Source organism: Aythya ferina, assembly GCF_964211825.1.
Source record: "Aythya ferina genome assembly, chromosome: 35".
NCBI lineage: Eukaryota > Metazoa > Chordata > Aves > Anseriformes > Anatidae > Aythya > Aythya ferina.
In genome coordinates this window covers 344,015-370,062 of record NC_140332.1, presented here as the reverse complement: position 1 = coordinate 370,062, position 26,048 = coordinate 344,015, and the positions used below count along the sequence as shown (strand labels likewise).

General features: G+C 59.6%; 4 protein-coding genes across 5 annotated transcripts; 2 read left to right on the top strand and 2 right to left on the bottom strand.

The window, feature by feature from the left end:
- Positions 1–1,555: 1,555 nt before the first annotated feature.
- On the bottom strand, positions 1,556–11,523 carry COQ8B (coenzyme Q8B). Its single transcript, XM_084501941.1, has 14 exons — positions 11,340–11,523; positions 10,998–11,102; positions 10,232–10,292; positions 9,448–9,513; positions 7,942–8,040; positions 7,205–7,290; positions 6,985–7,125; positions 6,807–6,888; positions 6,623–6,716; positions 5,331–5,472; positions 4,117–4,224; positions 3,124–3,189; positions 2,956–3,042; positions 1,556–1,924 (listed from the first exon to the last, which is right to left on the bottom strand). The coding sequence occupies exons 1-14, from the start codon at positions 11,352–11,354 to the stop codon at positions 1,646–1,648; spliced, it is 1,431 nt and encodes a 476-aa protein (XP_084358067.1). The 5' UTR covers positions 11,355–11,523; the 3' UTR covers positions 1,556–1,645.
- A 62-nt stretch (positions 11,524–11,585) lies between these two features.
- On the bottom strand, positions 11,586–15,390 carry LOC311425954 (actin maturation protease-like; the record flags this gene model as incomplete). The annotated part of the gene is made up of 7 exons (XM_084502022.1): positions 15,166–15,390; positions 14,135–14,203; positions 13,917–14,047; positions 13,704–13,833; positions 13,522–13,592; positions 13,123–13,410; positions 11,586–11,605 (listed from the first exon to the last, which is right to left on the bottom strand). The coding sequence occupies exons 3-7, from the start codon at positions 14,023–14,025 to the stop codon at positions 11,586–11,588; spliced, it is 618 nt and encodes a 205-aa protein (XP_084358148.1). The 5' UTR covers positions 14,026–14,047; positions 14,135–14,203; positions 15,166–15,390.
- A 25-nt stretch (positions 15,391–15,415) lies between these two features.
- On the top strand, positions 15,416–20,312 carry SNRPA (small nuclear ribonucleoprotein polypeptide A). Of its 2 annotated transcripts, XM_084501889.1 has the most exons (7): positions 15,416–15,435; positions 16,475–16,554; positions 17,347–17,519; positions 18,998–19,147; positions 19,235–19,363; positions 19,605–19,693; positions 19,804–20,312. In XM_084501889.1, the coding sequence occupies exons 1-7, from the start codon at positions 15,431–15,433 to the stop codon at positions 19,961–19,963; spliced, it is 786 nt and encodes a 261-aa protein (XP_084358015.1). In that variant the 5' UTR covers positions 15,416–15,430; the 3' UTR covers positions 19,964–20,312. The 2 variants fall into 2 exon arrangements, with proteins under 2 accessions (XP_084358015.1, XP_084358014.1); XM_084501888.1 differs by lacking the exons at positions 15,416–15,435; positions 19,235–19,363.
- Positions 20,313–21,097: 785 nt separating this feature from the next.
- Positions 21,098–26,018, top strand: RAB4B (RAB4B, member RAS oncogene family). The gene is made up of 8 exons (XM_084501943.1): positions 21,098–21,247; positions 22,104–22,184; positions 22,432–22,546; positions 23,456–23,518; positions 23,637–23,791; positions 23,892–23,987; positions 25,010–25,125; positions 25,663–26,018. Exons 1-7 carry the CDS (start codon positions 21,232–21,234, stop codon positions 25,123–25,125), a joined length of 642 nt encoding a protein of 213 aa, XP_084358069.1. The 5' UTR covers positions 21,098–21,231; the 3' UTR covers positions 25,663–26,018.
- Positions 26,019–26,048: the final 30 nt, after the last annotated feature.

The window sequence follows — 26,048 nt, the reverse complement described above, 5'->3', positions numbered from 1 at the left end:
GCTCGGCTCCGTTCGGGCCCTTTCGGCTCCGCTCGGCTCTTTTCGGATCCCTTCGGCTCCGTTCGGCTCCGCCTGGGCCCCGTTCGGCTCCGTTCGGGTCCCTTCGGCTCCGTTCGGGTCCATTCGGCTCCGCTTGGGCCCCGTTCGGCTCCGTTCGGGTCCCTTCGGCTCCATTCGGATTCATTCGGCTCCGGCCGGCCCCGCTCGCCCCCTCCACTCCCCACCCGGCGACGCCCGCTCCTATTGGCTGCGCGCTCATGAATATGCAAATAAGGCCCAACCCGCTCCCCTCCCCGTTGGGATGAGCGAGTGCATCGTGTGGATGGGCGGGGTTATGTAAATCAACATCCCGTGTTAATTTGCATACTGACCACGCCCCCTCTGTCTGGTCCCCGTCTGGGAGTGATGGGGGCGGAGACCCCAAAACAGGGAATCCAGCCCCAAAATGGGACCCCTAAAAATAAGGACAGATTCCCCCTTTTTGGGGACAATTCCCCCTTTATGGGGAACGACTCCTCATTTTTTGTAACAATTCCCTCATTTTAGGGAAAAAATCCCCATTTTGAGGAAAAATTCCCCTTTTTTGGGGAAAATTCCCCCTTTTGGGGGAACAACTCCCCTTTTTTGGTAACAATTCCCCCTTTTTTGGGAAAAACTCCCCCTTTTTGGGGAACAATTCCCTGTTTTTTTGGAAAAACTCCCCATTTTTTGGGAGCAATTCCCCCTTTTTGGGTAACAATTCCCCCTTTTTTGGGAAAAAATCCCCCTTTTTGGTAACAATTCCCCATTTTTTGGTAACAATTCCTCCCTTTTCAGGAAAAACTCCCTCCTTTTGGGGAAAAATCCCCCATTTTTGGAAAAAAAACACCCTATAAGTCCCCATTCCTCTAACCATTAACCCTTTATTGCCCGCTGGGGACGCGCAGCCCCCCCTTTCCCACCTCCCCCCTTCCCAACTCCCCCCCCAGTTTATTTGGGGCGCCCCCAAATTATTTGGGATGCCCCCAATGGATTCGGGGCGCCCCCCAATTGATTTGGGATGCCCCCCAATGGATTTGGGATGTCCCCAATGGATTCGGGGCACCCCCCCCAATTTATTTGGGGCGCCCCCAGTAGCGCCCGTAGTGCTCCTCGAAGATGTCTCGGCAGGGGACAACTCCCCCCTTTTGGGGAAAAAATCCCCCTTTTTGGGAAAATTCCCCCTTTTGGGGGAACAACTCCCCTTTTTTTGGTAACAATTCCCCCTTTTTGGTAATGATTCCCCCTTTTTGGGGAAAATTCCCTCTTTTTGGGGAACAACTCCCCCATTTTGGTAACAATTCCCCATTTTTTGGTAACAATTGCCCCCTTTTTGGGAAAAACTCCCCCTCTTGGTGGAAAAAATTACCCTTTTTGGTTGAAATCTCTTTGTTTTTGGGAAAAACTCCCCCTTTTTTGGAAAAATTTCTTCCTTTTTGGGAAAATTTCTCCCTTTTTGGGACAATTTCCCCCCTTTTTGGGAAAAACTCCCCCTACAACTCACCAATGGGGAACAATTAACCCTTTATTGCCCGCTGGGGACGCCCATTTCCACCTCCCCCCTTCCCAACTCCCACCCCCCCAATTTATTTGGGATGCCCCCCAATTTATTTGGGGTGCCCCCAATTTATTTGGGGCGCCCCCAGTAGCGCCCGTAGTGCTCCTCGAAGACGTCTCGGCAGGGGACGCGCCCCCCCAGGTGGGCGCAGGCCAGGAAAGCCCCCGCCAGTTTGCGGTGTAGGGCCAGGCTCTGGGCGGGGGGGGGCACCAGGCGCTGGCGCAGGAGGTGGGGGAGCAGCGCCCGCAGGCGGGGGGCCGTGCGCTGCGCCCCGAAATCCCAAAGCCCCCCCCCCGAAAAAGGCTCCCCCAGCAGCAGCACCGCCTCCACGTGAGCCTCCTCCATCTCCTGGCCCCAAAAAGGGGAAAAAAAATAATAATAAAAAGGGGGGGGGGAAAGGGGTCAGCACCCCCCCCAAAAAGGTCCTATAAAAGGGTGAGGGCCCCCGACCCCAAAAGTGACCCCAAATCCCAAAAGGCCCCCCCATAGAGGTCCTATAAAGGGGTGAGGACCCCCGGCCCCAAAAGGCCCCCCAAACCCCAAAAGGCCCCCCCAAAGAGGTCCTATAGAGGGGTGAGGCTCCCCGACCCCAAAAGTGCCCCCAAACCCCAAAAGGCCCCCCCCAGACCCCAAAAGGACCCCCCAGAGCCCCGATATAGGGGTGCACCCCTCAAACCCCAAAAGCCCCCCCAAACCCCAAAAAGACCCCTCATAGAGGTCCTATAAAGGGGTGAGGACCCCCGACCCCAAAAGTGCCCCCAAACCCCAAAAGGCCCCCCAAAGAGGTCCTATAAAGGGGTGAGGCTCCCCAACCCCAAAACCCCCCCCCAAACCCCAAAAAACTCCCCCCAGACCCCAAAAGGACCCCCCAGAGCCCCGATATAGGGGTGCACCCCTCAAACCCCAAAAGCCCCCCCAAACCCCAAAAAGCCCCCCCAAACCCCAAAAGCCCCTCCTCAACCCCAAAAGCCCCCCCAGAGGGCCCCTATAATGGGGTGTGGCCCCCCCTGACCCCAAAACACCCCCCCAAAAACCCCATTCCCCATTGATCCCCTATAGCAGGGTGCACCCCTCGATCCCAAAAGCCCCCCCATAGAACCCCTAAAAAAAATGAGGGGGGGATAAAAGGAACCGGGGGGGGGGTCAGCGACCCCAAAGGGATCCCCTATATGGGGTGTGCCCCCCCCCGACCCTATAAGCCCCCCCAAAATACACCCCCATAGATCCCCTATAGCAGGGTCTGCCCCCCTCGATCCCAAAAGCCCCCCCATAAAGCCCCTAAAAAAAATGGGGGGGGTTAAAATGAATTGGGGGGGGGTCAGCGACCCCAAAGGGATCCCCTATATGGGGTGTGCCCCCCCCGACCCTATAAGCCCCACCTTGCTCTCGTATCCCGTGAGGAATTTGAGGTCTCGGGATTTCTGCAGCACCTTGGCCCGGTCCCCGTCCGCCGCCGCCCGCATCACCTGGAGGGGTTTTTTTTGGGGTCAAAAAGGGTTTTTTTGGGTCAAAAAGGGTTTTTTTCTTTTTTTTTGGGGTCCCCATACCTCGACGTAGTGGTCGGTGAAGTCCTTGTCCAGAGAGCGGCTCGCCCCGAAGTCCAGTAGGGTCATCTGGGGGGGGGGCATGGTTATAGGGTGGGGGCTCCCTTTTAGGGTCTGGCCTCCCTTTTAGGGTCATGGGTCCTATTTAAGGTTGGGATCCCCATTTAGGGTCATGTTTCCTATATAGGATCAGTCTCTCTTTTAGGGTCAGGGTCCTTATTTAGGGCCAGGTCCCCTATTTAGGGTTGGACTCCCTTTTAGGGTCAGCCCCCCTTTTTAGGGTCATGGTTCCTATTTAGGGTCAGATTACCTTTTAGGGTCAGACTCCCTTTTAGGGCCAGGATTCTTATTTAGGGTCAGACTCCCTTTCAGGGCCAGGCTCCTTACTTAGGGTCAGCCCCCCTTTTAGGGTCAGCCCCCCTTTTTAGGGTCATGATTCCTATTTAGGGTCAGGCTCCTTATTTAGGGTCACGGCTCCCATTTAACCCCACCCTCCCCATTTCACTCCAGATTTCCCTTTAGGGGTCAGCGTCCCTTTTAGTACCACCCCCCCTTTTAGTGTCAGCCCCCCTTTTTAGGGTCATGGTTCCTATTTAGGGTCAGGTCCCCTTTTAGGGTCATACTCCCTTTTAGGGTCATAGTTCCTATTTAGGGTCAGACTCCCTTTTAGGGTCATAGTTCCTATTTAGGGTCAGACTCCCTTTTAGGGTCAGACTCCCTTTTAGGACCAGGCTCCCCATTTAGGGTCAGACTCTGTTATAGAGCCAGGATCCTTATTTAGGGCCAGGCACCCTTTTAGGGCTAGGATCCTTATTTAGGGTCAGACCCCCATTTAGGGCCAGCCCCCCTTTTTAGGGTCACACCTCCCATTTAGCCCCACACCCCCCATTTCACACCAGATTTCCCTTTAGGGGTCAGCCTCCCTTTTAGTACCACCCCCCCTTTTGGGGTCACCCCTCTCTTTTTAGGGTCAGCCCGTTATGGGGCCGCGCTCACGCGGTGCCGGGTGGGGTCGTAGAGGAAGTTGGCCCAATTGGGGTCGCCCTGCAGCAGGCGGAACTCCAGCAGCTCCCGCAGGCACAGGCGCAGCAGCTGCGTGCACAGCTGGGGGGGGGGAAAAACCCCAAAAGTGGGGGGGGGTCAGGGGCTGGGGGACCCCGACCCCAAAAGCCCACCCCAAAACCCCCATTCCCCATAGATCCCCTATAGCGGGGCGCAGCCCATTCCACCCCAAAAGCCCCCCCATAGAGACCCTATGGGGACACCTGGGGGGGGAAAAACCCCAAAACGGGGGGGGGTCAGGGGCTGGGGGACCCCGACCCCAAAAGCCCACCCCAAAACCCCCATTCCCCATAGATCCCCTATAGCAGGGCGCACCCCATTCCAACCCAAAAGCCCCACCATAAAGTCCCTAAAAACTAGAGGAGGGGGTAAAATGAATTGGGGGGGGGTCAGCGACCCCAAAGGGATCCCCTATATGGGGTGTGCCCCTCCCGACCCCAAAAGCCCACCCCAAAACCCCCATTCCCCATAGATCCCCTATAACGGGGCGCAGCCCATTCCACCCCAAAAACCCCCCCATAGAGACCCTATGGGGACACCAAGGGGATATGGGGACACCTGGGGGGGGGGGGGAACCCCAAAACGGGGGGGGGGTCAGGGGCTGGGGGACCCCGACCCCAAAAGCCCACCCCAAAACCCCCATTCCCCATAGATCCCCTATAATGGGGAGCACCCCAAAAGCCCCCCCATAAAGCCCCTAAAAACTAGAAGGGGGGGTAAAATGAATTGGGGGGGGTCAGCGACCCTAAAGAGATCCCCTATATGGGGTGTGCCCCCCCCGACCCCAAAAGCCCCCCCAAAACACCTCCCTATTGATCTGGATATGGGGACACCAGGGGGGGATATGGGGACACCTGGGGGATATGGGGACATGGGGACGCCGGGGGTGACACAGGGACACCGGGGGGGACATGGGGACACTGGGGGGGATATGGGGCCACCAGGGGGTCCCATTGGGATTTGGGGTCCCCCACCTCATTGGGGTTTTTTTGGGGCAGGTGGCGGCTGCGCTCCAGGGGGGACAATGGGGGGGACATGGGGACATTGGGGAGGACATGGGGCCAACACAGGGACACTGGGGGGGACATGGGGACACTGGGGGTGACATGGGGACACGGGGGGGTCCCGTTGGGATTTGGGGTCCCCACCTCGTCCCGGGTTTTTTGGGGCAGGTGGCGGCAGCGCTCCAGGGGGACGCCGGGCGCCAGCTCCATGGCGAGGACGCGCCGGGTGCTCAGCTCCTGCACCACCCGCGGCACCGAGAAGAACGGGTCCGAGGAGAGCAGCTGCCTGGGGACAGGGGACACGGGGACATGGGGACATTACTGGGGTACTGGGGACATGGGGACATTGGGGACATTACTGGGGTATTGGGGACATGGGGACATTACTGGGGTACTGGGGACACGGGGACATTGGGGACATCACTGGGGTATTGGGGACATGGGGACACTGGGGACGTCACTGGGGTATTGGGGACATGGGGACATCGGGGACGTCACTGGGGTATTGGGGACACGGGGACATCGGGGACATCACTGGGGTATTGGGGACATAGGGACACTGGGGACGTCACTGGGGTATCGGGGACATGGGGACATCGGGGACATTACTGGGGTATTGGGGACATTGGGGACATTGGGGACGTCACTGGGGTATTGGGGACATGGGGACATTACTGGGGTAGTGGGGACATGGGGACATCGGGGACATTACTGGGGTACTGGGGACATGGGGACATTGGGGATGTCACTGGGGTATTGGGGACATGGGGACATCGGGGACATTACTGGGGTATTGGGGACGTTGGGGGGACACGGGGACATTGGGAGTATTGGGGATATTGGGGACATTGGGGGCATTGGGGGACATTGAGGGATATGGGGACACGGGGACATTGGGGACATCAGGGAAATCACTGGGGTATTGGGGACATGGGGACATTGGGGACATCGGGGACGTCACTGGGGTATTGGGGGTATTGGGGACATTAAGGGGATATTGAGAGCATTGGGGACATCAGGGGATATTGGGGACACTGGGGACATTGGGGGACATTGGGGGCATTGGGGGATATTAGGGGACATTGGGGGACATTGGTGGGTATTGGGGACATTGGGACATCACTGGGGACCTTGGGGACGTTGGGGACATGAAGGGGACATTGGAGGATTTGGGGGACCATTGGGGACATCATCAGGGACACCGGGGACCCCTTGGGGACATTGGGGACCCCACGGTGACCCCATGGAGACCCCAGGGTGCGCACGGCGACACTGGCGAGCTTTGCGCACGCAGTGGCGGGGGGGCCACAGGGACACGGGGACTTGGTGACCCCATAAAGACCCCGTGGGGACCTTGTGGGGACCTTGTGGGGTCGCGGGGACCTTATGGGGTCACGGGGACCTTATGGGGTCGCGGGGACGACCCCAAAAGCCACCTGAAGGCGCGCGCGCAGCCGGCCTCGCGCCGGTAGTCGCACTCCCACTGCAGCTCCTCCTGCAGCAGCCGCAGGGTCCTGTCGGCGAACAGCCCTGGGGGGGGGGCGAAGACACATGGGGGGGGGTCCCCAAATTTGGAAAGACCCAATTTTCCCCTTTTTCACCCCAAAATTCCCAGCTTACCTTCCGGCAAGCCCGGGGTCACCTTGAGGAGCGCCAGCAGGTTGGAGACGTCGCTGGCGATGCTGCGGGCGACGCCGGGGTACTGGGGGGGGGGCGAGGAAAAAAAGGGGGGGTTTAAAGGATTTTTGGGGGTGTAAAAACCCAAAATGGGAAGATTTCACCCCAAAAAAGGGCTCACCTGCACCTTGATGGCCAGCGGGGTGCCGTCGGGCAGGGCGGCGCGGTGAACCTGCCCGATGGAGGCGGCGGCGAACGGGAGCTCCTCAAACGCCCCCAGGCGCCCCCGCCACCCCGACCCCAATTCGGCGGCCAGCACCCGCTGTGGGGTCAAAGGTCAGCCCCAAAAATCCCAAGGTTTGGCCCCAAAATGGGGTGAAAGGGGGGAAAAAGGGGCTTACGGAGGTCTGGGAGCTGGGCATGAAGTCGGCGCCCTGGCGCGCACGCTCCAAGGCGCGGCGGAGCTGAGGAGGGAGCGCTGCGGGGTCTGGGGGGACGGCGAAATCCTAAAAGCCCCCCAACGCGGCACCGGGACCCCAAATCCCCAATCCTAAAGGGCAACCCCAAGCGCAGCAGCGAGGAGGCCCCAAATCCCAAATTTCGCCCCGATCGCAGCCCCGCAGAGGCAGAAATCCCAAATCCTAAAGCCCACCCCAATCGTGGCACCACGGAGACCCCAAATCCCAAATCCCAAATCCCACCCTGATCACAAAATCAAGGAGACCCCCAAACCCCATAACACCCCCTCAAACTCCCCCGACCCTCCCAAGACCCCATATAGGGTCCCCAGCCCCCCCCGACCCCAAATACCCCCCCCCCCATATAGGATCCCCTATAGGATCCTTATAGGGCCGACCTTGGATGCTCACTGAGCCCCCCCAAACCCCCCCAATCTCCCTCCCCAGCCCCCATATAGGGTCCCCAGCCCCCCCCCGACCCCAAATACCCCCCCCCCATATAGGATCCCCTATAGGATCCTTATAGGGCCGACCTTGGACGCTCCACCGAGCCCCCCCAAACCCCATAACACCCCCCCAATCCCCCTCCCCAGCCCCCATATAGAGTCCCCAGCCCCCCCCCGACCCCAAATACCCCCCCCCCCATATAGGATCCCCTATAGGGTCCTTATAGGGCCGACCTTGCATGCTCAGGACCTGCCCCACTTTTAGGGCCGCTCCCCGCAGGCGGCACAGGGCGGCCGCAAGGCGCCGGGCGCTGGCCTCCGACAGGGGGGGGGCTGCGGGGACAGAGCCCCAGTGACCCCCCCACCCCAAAAAATGACCCCCACAGTGACCCCCCCACCCCAAATAACCCCCCCATAACCCTCCCCACCCCAAATAGCCCCCCCATAACCCTCCTGCCCCGAATAACCCCCCCATAACCCTCCCGCCCCAAATAAACACCCAGTGACCCCCCCACCCCAAATAATCCCCCCAATAACCCCCCCACCCCAAAATGACCCCCCCATCCTAAATAACCCGTCAATGACCCCCCCACCCCAAATAACCCCCCAGTGACCTCCCCACCCCAAATAACCCTCCCAATAACCCCCCCACCCCAAATAACCCCCCCATAACCGTCCCCACCCCAAATAACCCCCCCATAACCCTCCCCACCCCAAATAACCCCCCCCATAACCACCCCATCCCAAAAAATGACCCCCCAATGAGCCCCCGCCCCTAAATAACTCCCCGACCCTAAGTGCCCCCCCAACCCTAAATGCCCCCCCGACCCTAAATAACCCCCTGACCCTAAATGCCACACCCCCCAAATGCCCCCCCCAACAACCCCTGACCCCAAATATCCTCCCACCCTAAGTAGCCCCCCCAACCCTAAATACCCCCCCGACCCCAAATGCCCCCCTGACCCTAAATGCCCTCTCCAATCCCCTCCCGACCCTAAATGCCCCCCCGACCCTAAATAACCCCTTGACCCTAAATAACCCCCCTGACCCCAAATCCCCCCCGACCCTAAATAACCCCCCCGACCCTAAATCCCTCCCCCAACCCTAAATAACCCCCTGACCCTAAATGCCTCCCCAATCCCCTCCCGACCCTAAATGCCCCCCCGACCCTAAATAACCCCCGACCCCAAATCCGCCCCCGACCCTAAATCCCTCCCCCAACCCTAAATACCCCCCTTGACCCTAAATAACCCCCTTGATCCTAAATCCCCCCCAACCCTAAATGCCCCCCCGACCCCAAATAACTCCTTGACCCTAAATCCCCCCCGGCCCTAAATAACCCCCCTGACCCCAAATAACCCCTTGACCCTAAATCACCCCCTGGCCCTAAATAACCCCCCTGACCTTAAATAACCCCCCTGACCCTAAATGCCCCCCCCGACCCCAAATGCTCCCCCCGACCCTAAATAACCCCCCTGACCTTAAATAACCCCCCTGACCCCAAATAACCCCTTGACCCTAAATCACCCCCTGGCCCTAAATAACCCCCCTGACCCTAAATCCCCCACCCGACCCCAAATGCCCCCCCCGACCCTAAATAACCCCCTGACCCTAAATAACCCTCTGGCTCTAAATGCCCCCCCCGACCCCAAATCCCCCCCCGACCCTAAATAACCCCCTGACCCCAAATAAACCCTTGACCCTAAATAACCCCCCCCGACCCCAAATCCCCTCACTCACCATGGGGGGGGCGCCCCCCCCTCAGCATTGACCCCAGCGCCTCCAGCCCCAGCCCCGCGGCCACACCTGGGGGGGGGGGGCACAGTGAGACCCCCCCCAAAATTTTGGGGGTCACCCCCCCCTTTTTAGGGTCCCCCCCCTTTTTAGGGTCCCCCTCCCCATTTTGGGACCCCCCCCCATTTTTGGGGTCTCCCCCTTATTTTTAGGACCCCCCCTTTTTGGGGTTTTCCCCCCGGTTTTTGGGACCCCCCCGGCTTTTTAGGACCCCCCCATTTTTTTTGGGACCCCCCCCAATTTTTAGGACCCCCCCCCATTTTTTAGGACCCCCCCATTTTGGGGTGCCCCCCCCACTTTTTGGGACCCCCCCCATTTTTTTAGGACCCCCCCATTTTTTTTAGGACCCCCCCCTTTTTATAGCCCCCCCCCCATTTTTGGGGACCCCCCCCATTTCTAGGACACCCCCCCTTTTAGGGACCCCCCCCCCTTTTTATAGCCCCCCCCATTTTTTAGGACCCCCCCCATTTTTAGGACCCCCCCCCATTTTTTTTTAGGACCCCCCCCCATTTTTTAGGACCCCCCCCATTTTTAGGACCCCCCCCCATTTTTTTTTAGGACCCCCCCCCATTTTTAGGACCCCCCCCCCATTTTTTTAGGCCCCCCCCCGGCTTTTTAGGACCCCTCAATTTTTTTTGGGACCCCCCCAGAATTTTTAGGACCCCCCCCCTTTTAGGGACCCCCCCCCCATTTTTGGGACCCCCCCCCCTTTTTAGGGCCCCCCCCGTACCCCCCATGGCCGCCAGCCGGCCCAGGCGGGTGCTGGGCACGGGGCTCTGCCGGGACAGCGCCTGGGGGGGGAGGGGAAGGGGGGGGAGGGGGGGGTCCTAAAACCCCCCCGCCCCTCCCCCACCCCCTTTGCCCCTCCCCCTCCTCCCCTCCTCCCTCCCCTTCCCCATTTTCCCTGCCCCTTCCCCCTTCCTCATTGCCCCGCCCCCTGCCCCATGGCCCCTCCCCCAGCCCTCCCCTTGCCCCTCCCCCTTCCCTGCTGCCCCTCCCCCTCCTCAAGCCCCTCCCCATTGCCCCTCCCCCACCCCTTGCCCCTCCCCTCCCCCTCTGCCCCTCCCCCCACCCTTTGCCCTCCCCCTTGCCCCTCCCCCTCCCAAATTGCCCCTCCCCCTCTTCCATGCCCCTCCCCCACCACCCATGGCCCCTCCCCCATCCCCATTGCCCCTCCCCCTTTCCCGTTGCCCCTCCCCCCTCCCAAATTGCCCCTCCCCTCGCCCCTCCCCCACATCCCCCTCCCCTAAGCCCCTCCCCTCCCCCCTTGCCCCTCCCCCTTTCCCATGGCCCCTCCCCCTCCTCCATGCCCCTCCCCCTTTCCCATGGCCCCTCCCCCTCCTCCATGCCCCTCCCCCTCCTCCATGCCCCTCCCCCATCCCCATTGCCCCTCCCCCTTTCCCATGGCCCCTCCCCCTCCTCCATGCCCCTCCCCCATCCCCATTGCCCCTCCCCCTTCCCCATTGCCCCTCCCCCCGCCCCTCCCCCCCCCTTACCATCCCCCGGGGGGGCTCCTCCTCCTCCCCCCCCTCCCCCCCCGGCGCAGCCCGGAGGGGCGGGGCCCGGTGCAGCCCCCTCAGGGGCAGGGTCACGTGGGGGGCCTGGGGGGGGGTCAAAGGTCAAAGGTCACCGAGGGGGGAGGGGCAAAGAAGCCGGGGGGGAGGGGCACAAGGGTGGGGGAGGGGAAAGGGGGAGGTGGGGGGGGGGCGAGGGCTCCGGGGGGGGTCGTGGGGGTTCAAGGGGGGGTCAGGGGGCAAAGGGAGGGGTCAGGGGTCAAAGGGCGTGACCCCGGGGGGGTCAAAGGTCACGGCCCCCCCCCCCCCCCCGGCCCCGCTCACCGCTCTCCGCGCCATCGCGCCGCTTCCGGGTCCGAAGCCCCGCCCCCCGGCGCTCTCGGCCAATGGCAACGCGCGGCGGCGGCGGCCAATGGGGAGGGAGGAGGACGATGAGGAGGCCCCGCCCCCCCCCCCCGGGGGGCGTGGCGCATGCGCGGGAGGGGCGGGGCAGGGCCCAGGCGCCCGCCCCATAGCGCCCCATAGAGCCCCATAGAGCCCTATGGCCGCCCCATAGAGCCCTATAGCGCCCTATAGCGCCCCATAGCGCCCTATATTCCCCCCCCAGCACCCCATAGCGGCCCTATAGCGCCCTATGGCACACTCAGCGCCCCATAGCGCCCACCCCATAGCACCCTATGCCCCTCCATAGTGCCCTATGGCACCCCATAGAGCCCTACGGTGCCCCATAGCACCCCATAGAGCCCTATACCCCCCCCCCATAGCACCCTGCAGCACCCCATGGCACCCTATAGCACCCCATAGCGCCCTACAGCATCCCATGGCTGCCCCACAGCACCCTATGGCACCCCACAGCACCCACCCCATAGCGCCCTATAGCACCCCACACCCCCCCATAGCATCCCATGGCCACCCCATAGCGCCCCATGGCACCCCATAGCGCCCCACAGCCCCCCCCCCATTAATGCCACCCCACAAATTCGCACCCACCCCAAACCCCCCCCCCCCAAAACAACGACACCGGGCTCAGACCCCAAAACCCCTTTTATTACCCCAGCCCCATACAAAAACAGGGGGCGGAGCAGGGGGGGGGGACACCCCAAAACCCCACACACCCCAAAACCCCCCCCCAATGACCCCAAATCCCCCCCATAGCCCCCAAATATCCCCCCCACCCCAAACATTCCCCCGACTCCAAATCCCTCTGACCCCAAATCCCCCCCATAAACCCCAAAATCCCCCTCAAAGACCCCAAATCCCCCCTCAAACCCCCAAACCCCAACCCCAACCCCCCCCCACACCCTCCAAAATCCCCCCTCTGACCCCCAAAACCCCCTCATAACCCCAAAAAAACCCCTTGTGCCCCCAAAACCCCCCCGACCCCATAAAAAACCCCACACCCTAAACCCCAAAACCATTAATCCCCTTCATTTTTGGGGTACAGCAGCACCGCCTGGCCGCACAACCCCTCCTCCAGCCCCCCGGGGGGCACCACGTAGCCCCCCCCTTGCCCCCCCGTGCCCCCTGACCCCGTTTTGGGGTCCCCCACGCTTTTGGGGTCGCCCCCCAGGCGTCGGGGGCTGAGTTCCCGGAGCTGCGCGTTGCTGTCCCGTAGGAGCTCGTAGGGCCAGAGCTGGCAGCGGGGGCTCTTCCCCTGCTGTGCCACCACCAGCGCCCCCCCCACGGCACCCCAAAACTCGGGGGGGACGCCCCCAAAAGCCTCCCCCCCCCCCAGAAACCCCAAAAGCCAAGGGGGCGCCCCCCGATGGCCCTAAAAGCCCCGGGGGGGATTGGGGTGTGCTCAGGTTTTGGGGTTCTCCCGCATTTTGGGGTCCTCCTAGGTTTTGGGGACCCCCAGGATCTTGGGGTACCCCCAGATTTTGGGGTTCTCCCAGATTTTGGGGTTCCCCCAGATTTTGGGGTCCCTTCAGATTTTGGGGTTCCCCAAGACCTTGGGGTGACGCCAGATTTTGGGGTCCTCCTAGGTTTTTGGGGTCCCCCAGATTTTGGGGTCTTCCCGGAGCTTGGGGAGGCCCCAAATTTTGGGGTTCTCCAAGATTTTGGGGTCCTCCCAAGTTTTGGGATTCCCCCAGATTTTGGGGTCTACCCAAGTTTTGGGGTCCCCCTGTGTTTTGGGGGCTCCCCAGATTTTGGGGTCCCCCTGAATTTTGGGATCCTCCCAGATTTTGGGCCCCCCCCAGACCTTGGGATCCCCCAAAATCTTGAGGGCTCCCCAGATTTTGGGGTCCCCCAAGATTTTGGGGTCCCCCAAGACCTTGGGGCCCCCCCAGATTTGGGGACCCCCCCGGGGTCACCCGATGGTAGAGATTCGGGATCTCGCCGTCCCTCCTCCACTCCGGACCCAGCGCCGCGCTCCTCACCCCCAGCACCACCCCTGGGGGGGGGGGCAACATCACCCTCAGCCCCCCCCGGACCCCATAACAAATTTTTGGGGTCAGGGGGGGCGTTTTTAGGGCTGGGGGGGGGGGGGTCCCCAAAATCTTACCGGTGACGACCGCCCAGTGCGCACGGTGCCCGCGGCGCTCGCAGGGCTCGTGATTGCTGTCCTCATCGTAGCTTAAAACTCATTAAGACCTCAAATTTTTTTTATGGGGGGGGTCCGGGGGGTCCCAAAGATTGTGGGGGTGTCCCCAAAAAAATAAAAAACCCCAAAAATTTAAAGGATACGGCACCAAAACGGGGTACCCGGCGGCGAGGTGGCGCAGGACGCGCTCCCGGTTGCGCCCCCCGAGCCCCCCTCGGAGGAGCTCGGCCCGGCAAGGAAAAACCTCCTGGGCCAAGGTGGCCATGGCAGCGGCTAAAAAACACCCCGGGGGGGTCAAAAAGTGTCCCCCCCAATTGAAAAAAAATCTGAAATTAACTTTTTTGGGGGTTTCTTACCCGAAAACATCTCGCCCTGCAGGGTGAAGCCGTGCGCCCTCGCCGCCTGCGCCACCGTCTCCAAGGGGATTTGGGGAGGGGGGGGGGGGCCCAGGAGGGTGCCCCCCATCCATAAAGCCACCAGCCCGCACCTGGGGGGGTTGGTTTTTTTAATTGGGGGGGGTAATTAATTATTTTGGGGGGATTAATTAATTTTTTTGGGGTGGGGGGGGACTCACTGGGGGCCGTCCTGGATCAGCGCGGGCGCACGGCGGTGGAGAAGGAGCCAGAGGAGGTCGGGGGTGAGGCTGGGGGGGGGGCCAGAAAAAAGGTTTTTGGGACCCCCCCCTCAATTTTTGGGACCCCCCCCCCCATTTTTAGGGCCCCCCCTGGTTTTTGGGACCCGCCCCATTTTTTAGGATTCCCCCAATATTTTTTTGGGACCCCCCCCATTTTTTTAGGACCCCCCCTTTTTGGGGTGCCCCCCTCCTTTTAGGGATTGCCCCCCCCCCTTTTTAGACCCCCCCCCGATTTTTGGGACCCCCCCCCAGATTTTTAGGATTCCCCAATTTTTTTGGGGACCCCCCCCCCCGGGATTTTGAGACCTCCCCCATTTTTGGGAACCCCCCCCCCAATTAATTAAAGCCCCTCCAATTAAATTACCCCCCCAAATTAATTAAAGGACCCCCACCCAATTACTTGAAGGCCCCCCCAATCACAGAGACCCCCCCCAATTAATTAAAGCCCCCCCCAATCAAAAGGACCCCCCCCCCCAATTAAAGGGACCCCCCCCTTAATTAAATTAGAGCCCTCCTAATCACAGGGACCCCCCCCCCCAATTAAATTAATACCTCTATAATTAATTAAAGCCTCCCCAATTAAATTAAAGACCCCCCCATTTAATTAAAGCCCCCCCCATTAAAGGGACCCCCCCTTAATTAAATTAGAGCCCCCCCAATCACAGAGACCCCCCCAATTAATGCCCCCCTCATTAAATTAATGCCCCCACAATTAAATTAATGCCCCCCCTTAATTAAAGAGACCCCCCCCCAATTAGTTAACCCCCCCCAATTAACCCCTCCCCCATTAACCCCCCCGGAACCTTCCCCCCTCTCCCCCGTTCCCCGCCGGACCCCACTCCCCGCCGGACCCGGGGCGCACCAGGCCCGGGCCCCCCCCGGAACCCCCCGGACCCCCCCAAAACCGGGCCCGGTGCCCCCCCCCCCGCCCCCCCCCGTTGCCCCCCGCCCCCCCCGACCCCCCCCCGCACCTCTCCCGCCGCCTCCTCAGCACCTCCCGGACGTCTTCGCCCTCCCCCGCCGCCGCCGCCCGCTCCAAGGCCTCGCGGAGGGCCCAGGCCCGGGGGGGGGGCGGCGGCGGGGGGGGCCCCGGCGGCGGCGGCGGGGGGGGCACCGGGGGGGGCCCCGAGGGGGGCGGCGGCGGTAACGGGGCCAGGATCGCACTGGGAGAGGGTGGTCGGAACGGAATGGAGGGTGCACACTTCCGGTTGTAACCCCGCCTCTTCCGTTTCTAAGATGGGGTGGGTGGGTGGGGCAGGGAGAGGAGGTCGCGCGGCTATTGGTTGGGTCGGAAGGCTGGGGAGCGCTGCGATTGGCTGGCGGGCAGCGGCGCCACGCGGGGATTGGTGGAGGAGGGCGGCGGGGGGCGGGCGCAGCCGCGCGCGGAGGAGCGCGGGGCGAGGCGGCGGCGGCGGTGAGGGGCCGGGGGGGGGGGAGGGGATTTTGGGGTGAATTTGGGCGGTTTTGGGGTTTCTGAAGGGGTTTGGGGGGGATTTGAGGATCCTGGGAGGGGATTTGGGGAGAATTGGAGGGGTTTTGGGGGTCCTGAGGGGGTTTGGGGTGGTTTGGGGGGGGGCTGAGGGGGGTTTGGGGGGGCGCCGAGGGGTCCTGAGGGGATTTTGGGGGCATTTGGGTGGATTTTGGGGTCCTGAGGGGATTTTGGGGGGATTTGGGGGTCTTGAGGTGGATTTTGGGGGATTCTGAGCGACTCTGAGTAGCATTAGGGGGTCCTGGGGGGGTCCTGAGGGGTTTTGGGGGGGCTTGGGGGGGGCCTTGGGGGTCCTAGGGGGATTTGGGGGGTCCTGAGGGGGTCCTGGGGAGGATTTGGGGCTCTTGGGGAGGTCCTGAAGGACCCTGAGGGCTCTTGGGTGGGTCCTGGGGGGTCCTAGGGGAAATTTGGGGGTCCTGGGGGACCCCCAGTCGTATTAGGGGGTATTTTGGGGGGTTCTAGGGGGGCTCAAGGGGGTCCTGAAGGATCCTGAGGGGGATTTGGGGGTCCTGAGGGGTCCTGGGGGGGTCCTGAGGGTATTTGGGGGGTCCTAGGAGACCCCCAGTGGCATTTGGTGGTCTTGGGGGGGAGCCTGGAGGGGATTTGGGGGTCTGGGGGGGTCCTGAGAGGCCCTGAGGGGCATTTGGGGGCCCTAGGGGGGGGTCCTGAGGGGAATTTAGGGGTCCTGGGGGGTCTCTGAGGGGGAATTGGGGGTCCCGGGGGGGATTTGGAGGTCCTGGGGGGGCGTTAACCCCTTGCTGACCGTGGCCCTGCTGTGTCCCCCCCCCCAGAGGCAGCATGGCGGTGCAGGAGGCGCGCCCCAACCACACCATCTACATCAACAACCTCAACGAGAAGATCAAAAAAGATGGTGAGGGGCCACCCGCCCCCAAAATAATCCCTTAATTCCCCTAAATAATCCCTTAATCCCATTAAGTAACCCCCCCCCAGTCCCATAAATAATCCCCCAAATCCCCACAAGGGACGGGGACACCCCAAAAGACCCTCCCAAAACCCCTTGAGGAACGTGGGCTCCTAAATCCCATAAATAATCCCATTAACCACCTAAATAATCCCATTAATCACCTAAATAATCCCTAAATTCCCCTAAATAATCCCCCCAAATCCTGTAAATAATCCCCTAAATCCCCACAAGTCCCCAAGAAAGCCCTCAAGGGATGTGGGTTCCCCGCGAGGGACCCAAAAGGAGCACGGTGGGGACCTGGGGGGTTCTCTCTCCACCCTAAAGCCCCAAATCCACTAAATAATCCCCTAATCTCCCAAATAATCCCATAATCCCACCTGCAGAACTGAAGAAGTCGCTGTACGCTGTCTTCTTGCCGTTTGGGCAGATTTTGGACATCCCTAAGAGGAACCCAAAAAGAGCGCAGAGGGGACACCCGAGGGGGTTCTCTCTCCCCCTAATCCCCCAAATAATCTCCTAATCCTCCATATAATCCTTTAAATCCCCTAAATAATCCCCTAAATCACCACAAATCCTCCAAGAAAATCCCTGAGGACCTCGGGCTACCCGCAAGGGACCTGAAAAGAGCACGGTGGGGACCCGGGGTGGTTCTCTCTCCCCCCTAATCCCCCAAATAATCCCCTAATCCCCTCAAATAACCCCGTAATCCCTGGAATAACCCCGTAATCCCGCCCGCAGAGCTGAAGAAGTCGCTGTACGCCATCTTCTCGCAGTTTGGGCAGATCCTGGACATCCTGGTGTCGCGCAGCCTGCGCATGCGGGGCCAGGCCTTCGTCATCTTCAAGGAGCTGGGCAGCGCCACCAACGCGCTGCGCTCCATGCAGGGCTTCCCCTTCTACGACAAGCCCATGGTGAGCCCCCCCGGATTGAAATTACCCCTCCATAATCTCATTTTTCCCTCCATAATCCCGTTTTTCTACCGTGTAATTTCATTTTCCCCCCTTAATCTCATTTTTCCCCCCTTAATCTCATTTTTTCCCCCCCTTAATCTCATTTTTCCCCCCTTAATCTCATTTCCCCCCCCCTTAATCTCATTTTTCCCCCCTTAATCTCATTTTTCCCCCCTTAATCTCATTTTTTCCCCTCCATAATCTCATTTTTCCCCCCTTAATCTCATTTTGTCCCCTTTCAATCTCATTTTTCCCCCCTTAATCTCATTTTTCCCACTCCTTAATCTCATTTTCCCCTATAATCTCATTTTTCTCCTCCATAATCTCATTTTTCCTCCTGTAATCTCATTTTTCCCTCCCTTAACTTAATTTTTCCTCCCCATAATCTCATTTTTCCCCTCTGTAATCATTCCCCCCCCAAAATGGGATTTTTCCCCTCCGTAATCTCATTTTTCCCCCAGTAATCTCCTTTTTCCTCCTCTTAATCTTATTTTTCCCCTCCGTAATCTCATTTCCCGTCTCCCGTAATTGGATTTTCCCCTATAATGGGATTTTTCCTCTCCATAATCTCATTTTTTCCCCCAATAATCTCATTTCCCCCCCCCTTAATCTCTTTTATCTCCTCTGTAATCTCATTCCCCCCCCAATGAAGGGCTTCCCTTTCTACGATGAGCCCCCCCGGAATGAAATTTCCCCCCAATAATAGGATTTTCCCCCCGTAATCTCATTTTTGCCCCAAATAATCTCATTTTTGCCCCAAATAATCTCATTTTTGCCCCCCCCCCATGGGATTTCATCCCCACACAATGGGATTTCCCCCCCCCCCCAAAGGATTTTCTACCAATAATGGGTTGGTAAAAACATATCAAAAATTTTTCATGACCCCCCCTCTATTTTTTGACCCCCCCGGGATATTTTTAAGCCCCCCCACCACCACATTTTGCCATCTTTTCCCCCAATAAACCGACTTTTTCCCCCTTTAACATGCCAATTCCCCCCCAAACATACCCCAACCCCCCCCAACTATTTCCTGACCCCTCCCCAAAATATTTTTCATGACCCCCTCTCTATTTTTTGACCCCCCCCAAATATTTTAAACCCTCCTCCTCAACATTTTGCCACCTTTTCCCCCCATAAATTGATTTTTCCCCCCTATAAAACGCCGATTTCCCCCCCAAAACATACCCCAACCCCCCCTAACTATTTCCTGACCCCCCCAAAATATTTTTCATGACCCCCCCACTATTTTTCCCCCCCCCCAGATATTTTTAATCCCCCCCACCACCACATTTTGCCATCTTTTCCCCCAATAAACCGATTTATCCCCCCTTTAACACGCCGATTCCCCCCCCAAACATACCCCAGCCCCCCCCAACTATTTCCTCACCCCCCCCCAAATATTTTTCCGCCCCCCCCTGAATATTTTTCCCCCCCCCCAGCGCATCCAGTACGCCAAGACCGACTCGGACATCATCGCCAAGATGAAGGGCACCTTCGTCGAGCGCGACCGCAAGCGGGAGAAACGGAAGCCCAAGGGCCAAGACCCCCCCGCCGCCAAGAAAACCGCCCCGGGGGGGGCCGCCACACCGGTGGGGGCCACGGCGACGGTGGGGGGGGGTCGTTTTTTAATGGGGGGGGGGCGGGGGGGGGGCGCTGAGCCCGTCTCTCTCCCGCAGGGGATGCCGCCGCTGAGCCAGGCGCCCCGCGCGATGCCCCCCTACATGCCTCCGCCGGGCATGATCCCCCCCCCCGGGGCCTTGCCCCCCCAGCAGGTGATGCCGGGGCAGATGCCCCCCCCGCAGACGGTGAGTTTAGAAAAGGGGGGGGCGCAAAATTTGCCCCCCCCTCGAGAAAAAATAAAAAAAACACACAAAAAAACCCCGATTTTGGGGTCAGGGGGCATGCGGTGGGGGCAGCACCCCGTGGTTTTTTTTTGGGGGGGTGCTTTTTTTTCCCGCGGGGGGGGGTCTCTCACACCCGGTTACATTTTAGGATCGTGGGGGGGGGCCTTAACGTTCACCCCCCCAAATTTTTTCCCCCCCCCAGCTCTCCGAGAACCCCCCCAACCACATCCTCTTCCTCACCAACCTCCCGGAGGAGACCAACGAGCTGATGCTCTCCATGCTCTTCAACCAGTAAGTGTGGTGGGGGGGGGATTTTTAATTAGGGGGGGGGGTCCCCACACCTCCTGGACCCCCCCCCATAATTTTTAACCCCCCCCGTGTTTTTTAACCCCCCCAAAAAGGTTCCCAGGCTTCAAAGAGGTCCGCCTGGTGCCCGGCCGCCACGACATCGCCTTCGTTGAGTTCGACACCGAGGTGCAGGCGGGGGCCGCCCGCGATGCCCTGCAGGGCTTCAAAATCACCCAAAACAACGCCATGAAGATCTCCTTCGCCAAGAAATGAACCCAAAAAAGCCGCCCCCCCCGCCCCCACGACCCCCCCCCAAATTTTCTTGCCCCCCCCCTCCCCAATTTGGGTTTCTCCCCCCTTTTTCCCCCCTCTAGGAGGTAAGTTTGTCCCCAAACTCCCCCCTTTCTCCCCAAATTTCCTCCGTTTTTTCAAATTTTTTCTCCGGGGGGGGGGCCGCACGGGGCTGCTGTGCCCCCCCCCAGGTGCCAGCGACCCTTTTTTTTGGGGGGGGGGACACACATGGACACGGGGGTGTCCCCAAGCCGAGCGTTGTACCCAGGGTCTGTGGGGCAGACATTGCACCTGGCGCTTGCTGGAATAAAACCCCCTGGTTTTTTTTTCACGGGGGGGGGCCCTGTGGCATTTTTTGGGGGGCTGGGGGGAGAATTTATGGGGTTGGGGGGGCATTTATGGGGTTGGGGAGGGGATTTATGGGGCTGGGGGGGGATTTGGGGGGCTGGGGGGGGATTTATGGGGTCAGGGGGGGATTTATGGGGCTGGGGGGGGATTTGGGGGACTGGGGGGGGATTTATGGGGCTGGGAGGGGTCTGGGGGGGTTTTATAGGGCTGGGGGGGGTCTATGGGGCCGGGGGGGGTCCTATGGGGCCAGGCTCCTCTCCACTGCGCTGGCCACGCCCCTAACCACGCCCACATCCATCTGGCCACGCCCCTAACCACGCCCACACCGTCTGACCACGCTGCTTAGCACCGAAGTTCCTCGTTGGCCACGCCCCTCTATTGGCACACCCTCCCTTGCGCAGGCGCACAACGCACGAAGCCGCTCCGCTGGGCGCCGCCATATTGTGTTTCCCCTTCCTGTACGGACCGGAAGTAGCTTCGCTGGGCGTCGCCATATTGCTCCCCCTTCCCTTCTGTATGGACCGGAACCGGCTCCTCTGGGCGCCACCATATTGTGTTTCCTATCCCCGTCCGTACGGACCGGAAGTGACTCTACTGGGCGCCGCCATATTCCTCCCCTATCCTTTGCGTACGGACCGGAAGTTGCTCCGCTGGGCGCCGCCATATTGCGTTTCCTCTCCCCTTCCATACGGACCGGAACCGGCTTCGTTGCGCGCCGCCATATTGTGCCCTCCCTCCTTGTATATAAGGACCGGAAGTGGTTCCGTTGGGCGCCGCCATATTGTTTCCCCATCGCTTCCGTACGGCCCGGAAGCGGCTCCGCTGGGCGCCGCCATATTGTGCCCGCTCCCCTTCCGTACGGACCGGAGGCGGCGGCGGCGGGGCCCGGCCCGGCTCCAGCCATGTCCGAGACCTACGGTGGGCGGGGGGGGGGCTCGGGGGGGGTTTTGGGGTCCTGAGGGGGGGGGGTTGGGGTCTTTGGGGTCGGTTTTGGGGTCCTGGGGTGGCCCCTGAGGCCCTTTGCAGGGGGTTTGGGGGGGGTCTTGGGGGGGTTTGTGGGGATTTGGGGGGGTCCTGAGGGGGTTTTGGGGCCCTGGGGTGGTGTGGGGGGTCCTGAGGGGGATTTTGGGGTTCTGAGGGGGTTTTGGGGGGTCCTGGGGGGCCTCTGAGTCCCTGTGGAGGGGGTTTGGGGTTTTTTGGGGGGGTCTTGGGGGGTTCTGAGGGGATTTGGGGGTCCTGGGGGAGGTTTTGGGGTCTTGGGGGGGGGGTTATGGGGTCTGTGTGGGGCTGGAGGGGTATTTGGGGTTGTGGGGGAGGGGTGGGGGCCCTATGGGGAGTCTTGGGGGGCTGTGGGGCTCTATATGGGATGGGGACCCTATAGGGGGGCTGTGGGGCTTTCTATGGGACAGGGACCCTGTGGGGGGCTTGGGGGGCTCCCTATGGGGCAGGGGCCCTATAGGGGAGCCCATGGGGGTTTGTGGGGCTCTATATGGGGCAGGAGCCCTATGGGGGGGGGTTTGGGGGCTCCCTATGGGATGGGGACCCTATAGGGGGTCTGTGGGGCTCCCTATCGGGCAGGGGTCCTATGGGGTTCTGTGGGGCCCCTATAGGGTCTGTGGGGGCCCTATGTGGGTTATTTGGGGCTGGGGAAAACCCCAGCGAGCTCGGAGCCTTCCCAGCCCCATTAAGGCAGCTCGTTAAGCCCTCCCCGCTAACGAACGGCGCCCGTTAAGCCAAGCATCAACTCCCCCCCCCCCCCCTTTTTTCCCCGCAGATTTCCTCTTCAAGTTCCTGGTGATCGGCAGCGCGGGCACGGGGAAGTCCTGCCTGCTCCACCAGTTCATCGAGAACAAATGTAAGCACCTCCCGCCTCGCTTTTTGGGGAAAAAACCCCCAAAAAGGGGCATTTTTTAATCCCCAAACCTCCCTCGCTTTGATACCCGTGGGATTTGGTGGCGGGTTCGGGAAGGTTTTTTGGGGGCTGCCTTGTTTTTTCTGCCAAATCCTTGTTTACCCTCTTATTTCCCAAATTTCTGGGGGGGTTAATTAACCAAAAAATGACGTTTTTGCCCCATTTTGGTCTCACGGCCGCTGCCCCGCAGTCAAGCAGGACTCGAACCACACGATCGGGGTGGAATTCGGCTCCAAGGTGGTCAACGTGGGCGGCAAGACGGTGAAGCTGCAGATCTGGGACACGGCCGGGCAGGAGAGGTTCAGGTACAGGGGGACACCGGGTGATTTTGGGGTCCCCCAGGTCTTGGGAGCCTTTGTTTGTACCCCAAAAGGGTGAAAGAGGCTTGGAAGGGCTCCATTTGAAGTATCCCATACCCAAAATTTGGGATTATTGGGGTTATTTACACCAAAAGGGGGTGAAACACCCTTGGGGAGACTCTTTTGGAAGAGTGTCTTAGCCAAAATTTGGGATTATTGGGGTTATTTACACCAAAAATAGGTAAAACGCTTCCGTGAGGGCTCTCTTAGAAACATCCCATACCAAAATTTGGGATTATCGGGTTTATTTTTACAAAAAATGGGTAAAACATCCCTGAGAGGGCTCCAATTGAAGCATCCTGTACCCCAAATTTGGGATTATTGGGGTTATTTACACCAAAAGGGGGTGGAACATCACCAGAAGGGCTCTTCTCAAAGCATTCCTTACCCAAAATTTGGGATTATTTGGTTTATTTATACCAGAAATGGGTGAAACACCTCTGGGAGGGCTCCATTTGAAGCATCCCGTACCTAAAATTTGGGATTATTGGGTTTACTAACACCAAAAATGGATAAAACATCTCCGGGAGGCTTCTCTTTGAAGCATCCCGTACCCAAAATTTGGGATTATCAGGTTTATTTACACCAAAAATGGGTAAAACACTCTTGGGGGGGCTCTTTTCAAAGCCCCCATACCCAAAATTTGGGAAGACCCCAACCCGTTGAGTATGTCAACGGCCAAGGATCTGCATCAACTCATGGAAAAGTCCTAAAAATGCCGTTTTTGGACCCATTTTCCCTCCTGCTAAGGAGCTCCCCCAATTTTTTTTACCTGGGGGGGTCTCCACATCCCATTCAACCCCCAAAAAAGATCTTTAGGGCCCCCCCACACCCTCATTTTCCTCCCCCCTTCAGGTCGGTGACGAGGAGCTATTACCGCGGCGCGGCGGGCGCGCTGCTCGTCTACGACATCACCAGGTAAACCCCACACCCCGGGGGGCTCCAAAACCCCCCCAGCACCCCAAAAAAAACCCTTTTAACCCCCTCGAGTCCTCCTTTGAACCCTTTTTGTTCCCTTTCTAACCCCAAAACCCAGCCGGGAGACCTACAACGCGTTGACCAACTGGTTGACGGACGCGCGCACCCTCGCCAGCCCCAACATCGTCATCATCCTCTGCGGGAACAAGAAGGACCTGGACGCCGACAGGGAGGTGACCTTCCTCGAGGCCTCCCGTTTCGCCCAGGAGAACGGTGAGAGACCCCAAATCCCAAATTTTATCCCCCTCCCCCCCGGGGGGTTCGTTAGCGCTGAGTTAATGAGTTTTGGATTTTTTTTTGCCCGTCACCCAAGAGCTGATGTTCTTGGAGACCAGCGCCTTGACGGGGGAGAACGTGGAGGAGGCGTTCCTGAAATGCGCCAGGACCATCCTGAATAAAATTGAGTCGGGTAAGGATGGGGATTTGGGACTTTTTGGGGTTCTTTTCGGTTTTGGGGGGGGTCTTGGAGGGGTTTTGGGGGAGTCTCAGGGGGATTTCAGGAGTGTTTTGGGGGGCTCCAGCGTGTAGATGGGGGAGAACGTGGAGGAAGCGTTCCTAAAATGCACTGGGACCATCCTGAATAAAATTGAGTCAGGTAAGGACGGGGATTTGGGACTTTTGGGGTTCTTTTGGGACTCTTTTGGGTCTCAAGGGGGTTTTAAGGGGCTCTCGGAGGGGTTTCGGGGGGATTTCGGGGATGTCCAGCCCCTTGACTGGGGAGAACATGGAGGAAGCGTTCCTAAAATGCACTGGGACCATCCTGAATAAAATTGAGTCAGGTAAGGATGGGAATTTGGGACTTTTGGGGTTCTTTTAGGTCTTAGGGGGGATTTGAGGAGGTCTTGGAGGGGTTTTGGATGGGTTTTGGGGGACTCCAGTGCTTTGAGGTGGGAGAACGTGGAGGAGGCGTTCCTAAAATGCACCAGGACCATCCTGAATAAAATTGAGTCGGGTAAGGACGGGGATTTGGGACTTTTGGGGTTCTTTTGGGACTCTTTTGGGTCTCAAGGGGGTTTTAGGGGGCTCTTGGAGGGGTTTCGGGGGCGGTTCGGGGGGCTCCAGGGCATTGATGGGGGAGAACGTGGAGGAAGAGTTCCTAAAATGCACCAGGACCATCCTGAATAAAACTGAGTCGGGTAAGGACGGGAATTTGGGACTTTTGGGGTTCTTTTGGGTTTTGGGGGGGTCTTGGAGAGGTCTTGGGGGGGGTTTGGAGGGGGTTTGGGGGGGTTTTGGGGGACTCCAGCCCCTTGATGGGGGAGAACGTGGAGGAAGCGTTCCTAAAATGCGCCAGGACCACCCTGAATAAAACTGAGTCAGGTAAGGACGAGGATTTGGGACTTTTGGGGTTCTTTTGGGTCTCGGGATGTGTTTTTTGGGGGGTCCCAACCCCTCCCTGATATTTTTGGGGGATTTTTTTATGCCTTGCAGGCGAGCTGGACCCGGAGCGGATGGGGTCGGGGATCCAATACGGGGACGCTTCCCTGCGCCAGCTCCGGCAGCCCCGGGGGGCGCAGGCGCCCAGCAGGCAGCAGTGCAGCTGCTAGGTGAGACCCCCAAAATATCCCCCAAATATCCCCCATATTATCCCCAAATTATCCCTGAAATACCCCCAAATACCCCCCAAATTATCCCCAAATTATCCCCGAAATACCCCCCAAATATCCCCGAAATACCCCCCAAATTACCCCCGAAATACCCCCCAAATTACCCCCGAAATACCCCCCAAATTACCCCCGAAATACCCCCCAAATTACCCCCGAAATACCCCCCAAATTATCCCCAAATTATCCCCAAATTATCCCCAAATTATCCCCAAATTATCCCCAAATTATCCCCAAATTATCCCCAAATTATCCCCAAATTATCCCCAAATTATCCCCAAATTATCCCCAAATTATCCCCAAATTATCCCCAAATTATCCCCAAATTATCCCCAAATTCCCCCAAAATTATCCCCCCCCACACCCCCAATTTCACGCCCCCCCCCCACCCAGAACCCCTCACCCTGCACCTCCAGCGCCGGCTCCTTCCCCCTCCGGGGGGGGTCCCAAATAATTTTTTTTCTCCTTTTGCCCCCCCAGGACCACGTGCCTCTCGCCGAGCCCCCCCGCGACCCCCGGAGCCCCCCCCCGGCCCCGTGACCCCCCCCAGGACCCTCGACGCCCCCGACCGCGGCGCCTTCCGTCCCCATCATGCCGGGGGGGGGTCTTATCCCCGTGTCCCCCCCCCCCAGAGCATCTCAGGGGGGGTCTCAGCTCATTTGTGACCCCCCCCCGAGCGCTGCCGCTGGCTGACGGCAGCGATTTGGGGCTGGGGGGGTGCCTGAATGAAGTGGGGGGGGGTGCAAATCGGGGCGGGAATGGTGAAAACGCCCCCCCCCACCCCTTATTTTTGCATTTTTCTCCCCAAAAATGGTGTTTTTTTTTTTTGTGGGGGGGTGATGTGAAGCACTCCGCCCCCCCCAGGG

What these genes read in the sequence shown, in the direction of transcription:
- COQ8B (XM_084501941.1), bottom strand. An exon ending in ACGACCCCACCCGGCACCGC is followed by an intron (nt 3,190 to 4,116) that starts GTGAGCGCGGCC and finishes CCCCCCCCCCAG; the next exon opens with ATGACCCTACTGGACTTCGG. An exon ending in TCACGGGATACGAGAGCAAG is followed by an intron (nt 1,925 to 2,955) that starts GTGGGGCTTATA and finishes TTTTGGGGCCAG; the next exon opens with GAGATGGAGGAGGCTCACGT.
- SNRPA (XM_084501889.1), top strand. An exon ending in CCTTCTACGACAAGCCCATG is followed by an intron (nt 17,520 to 18,997) that starts GTGAGCCCCCCC and finishes CCCCCCCCCCAG; the next exon opens with CGCATCCAGTACGCCAAGAC. An exon ending in AGATGCCCCCCCCGCAGACG is followed by an intron (nt 19,364 to 19,604) that starts GTGAGTTTAGAA and finishes TCCCCCCCCCAG; the next exon opens with CTCTCCGAGAACCCCCCCAA.
- RAB4B (XM_084501943.1), top strand. An exon ending in CCGTTTCGCCCAGGAGAACG is followed by an intron (nt 23,792 to 23,891) that starts GTGAGAGACCCC and finishes CCGTCACCCAAG; the next exon opens with AGCTGATGTTCTTGGAGACC. An exon ending in CCTGAATAAAATTGAGTCGG is followed by an intron (nt 23,988 to 25,009) that starts GTAAGGATGGGG and finishes TATGCCTTGCAG; the next exon opens with GCGAGCTGGACCCGGAGCGG.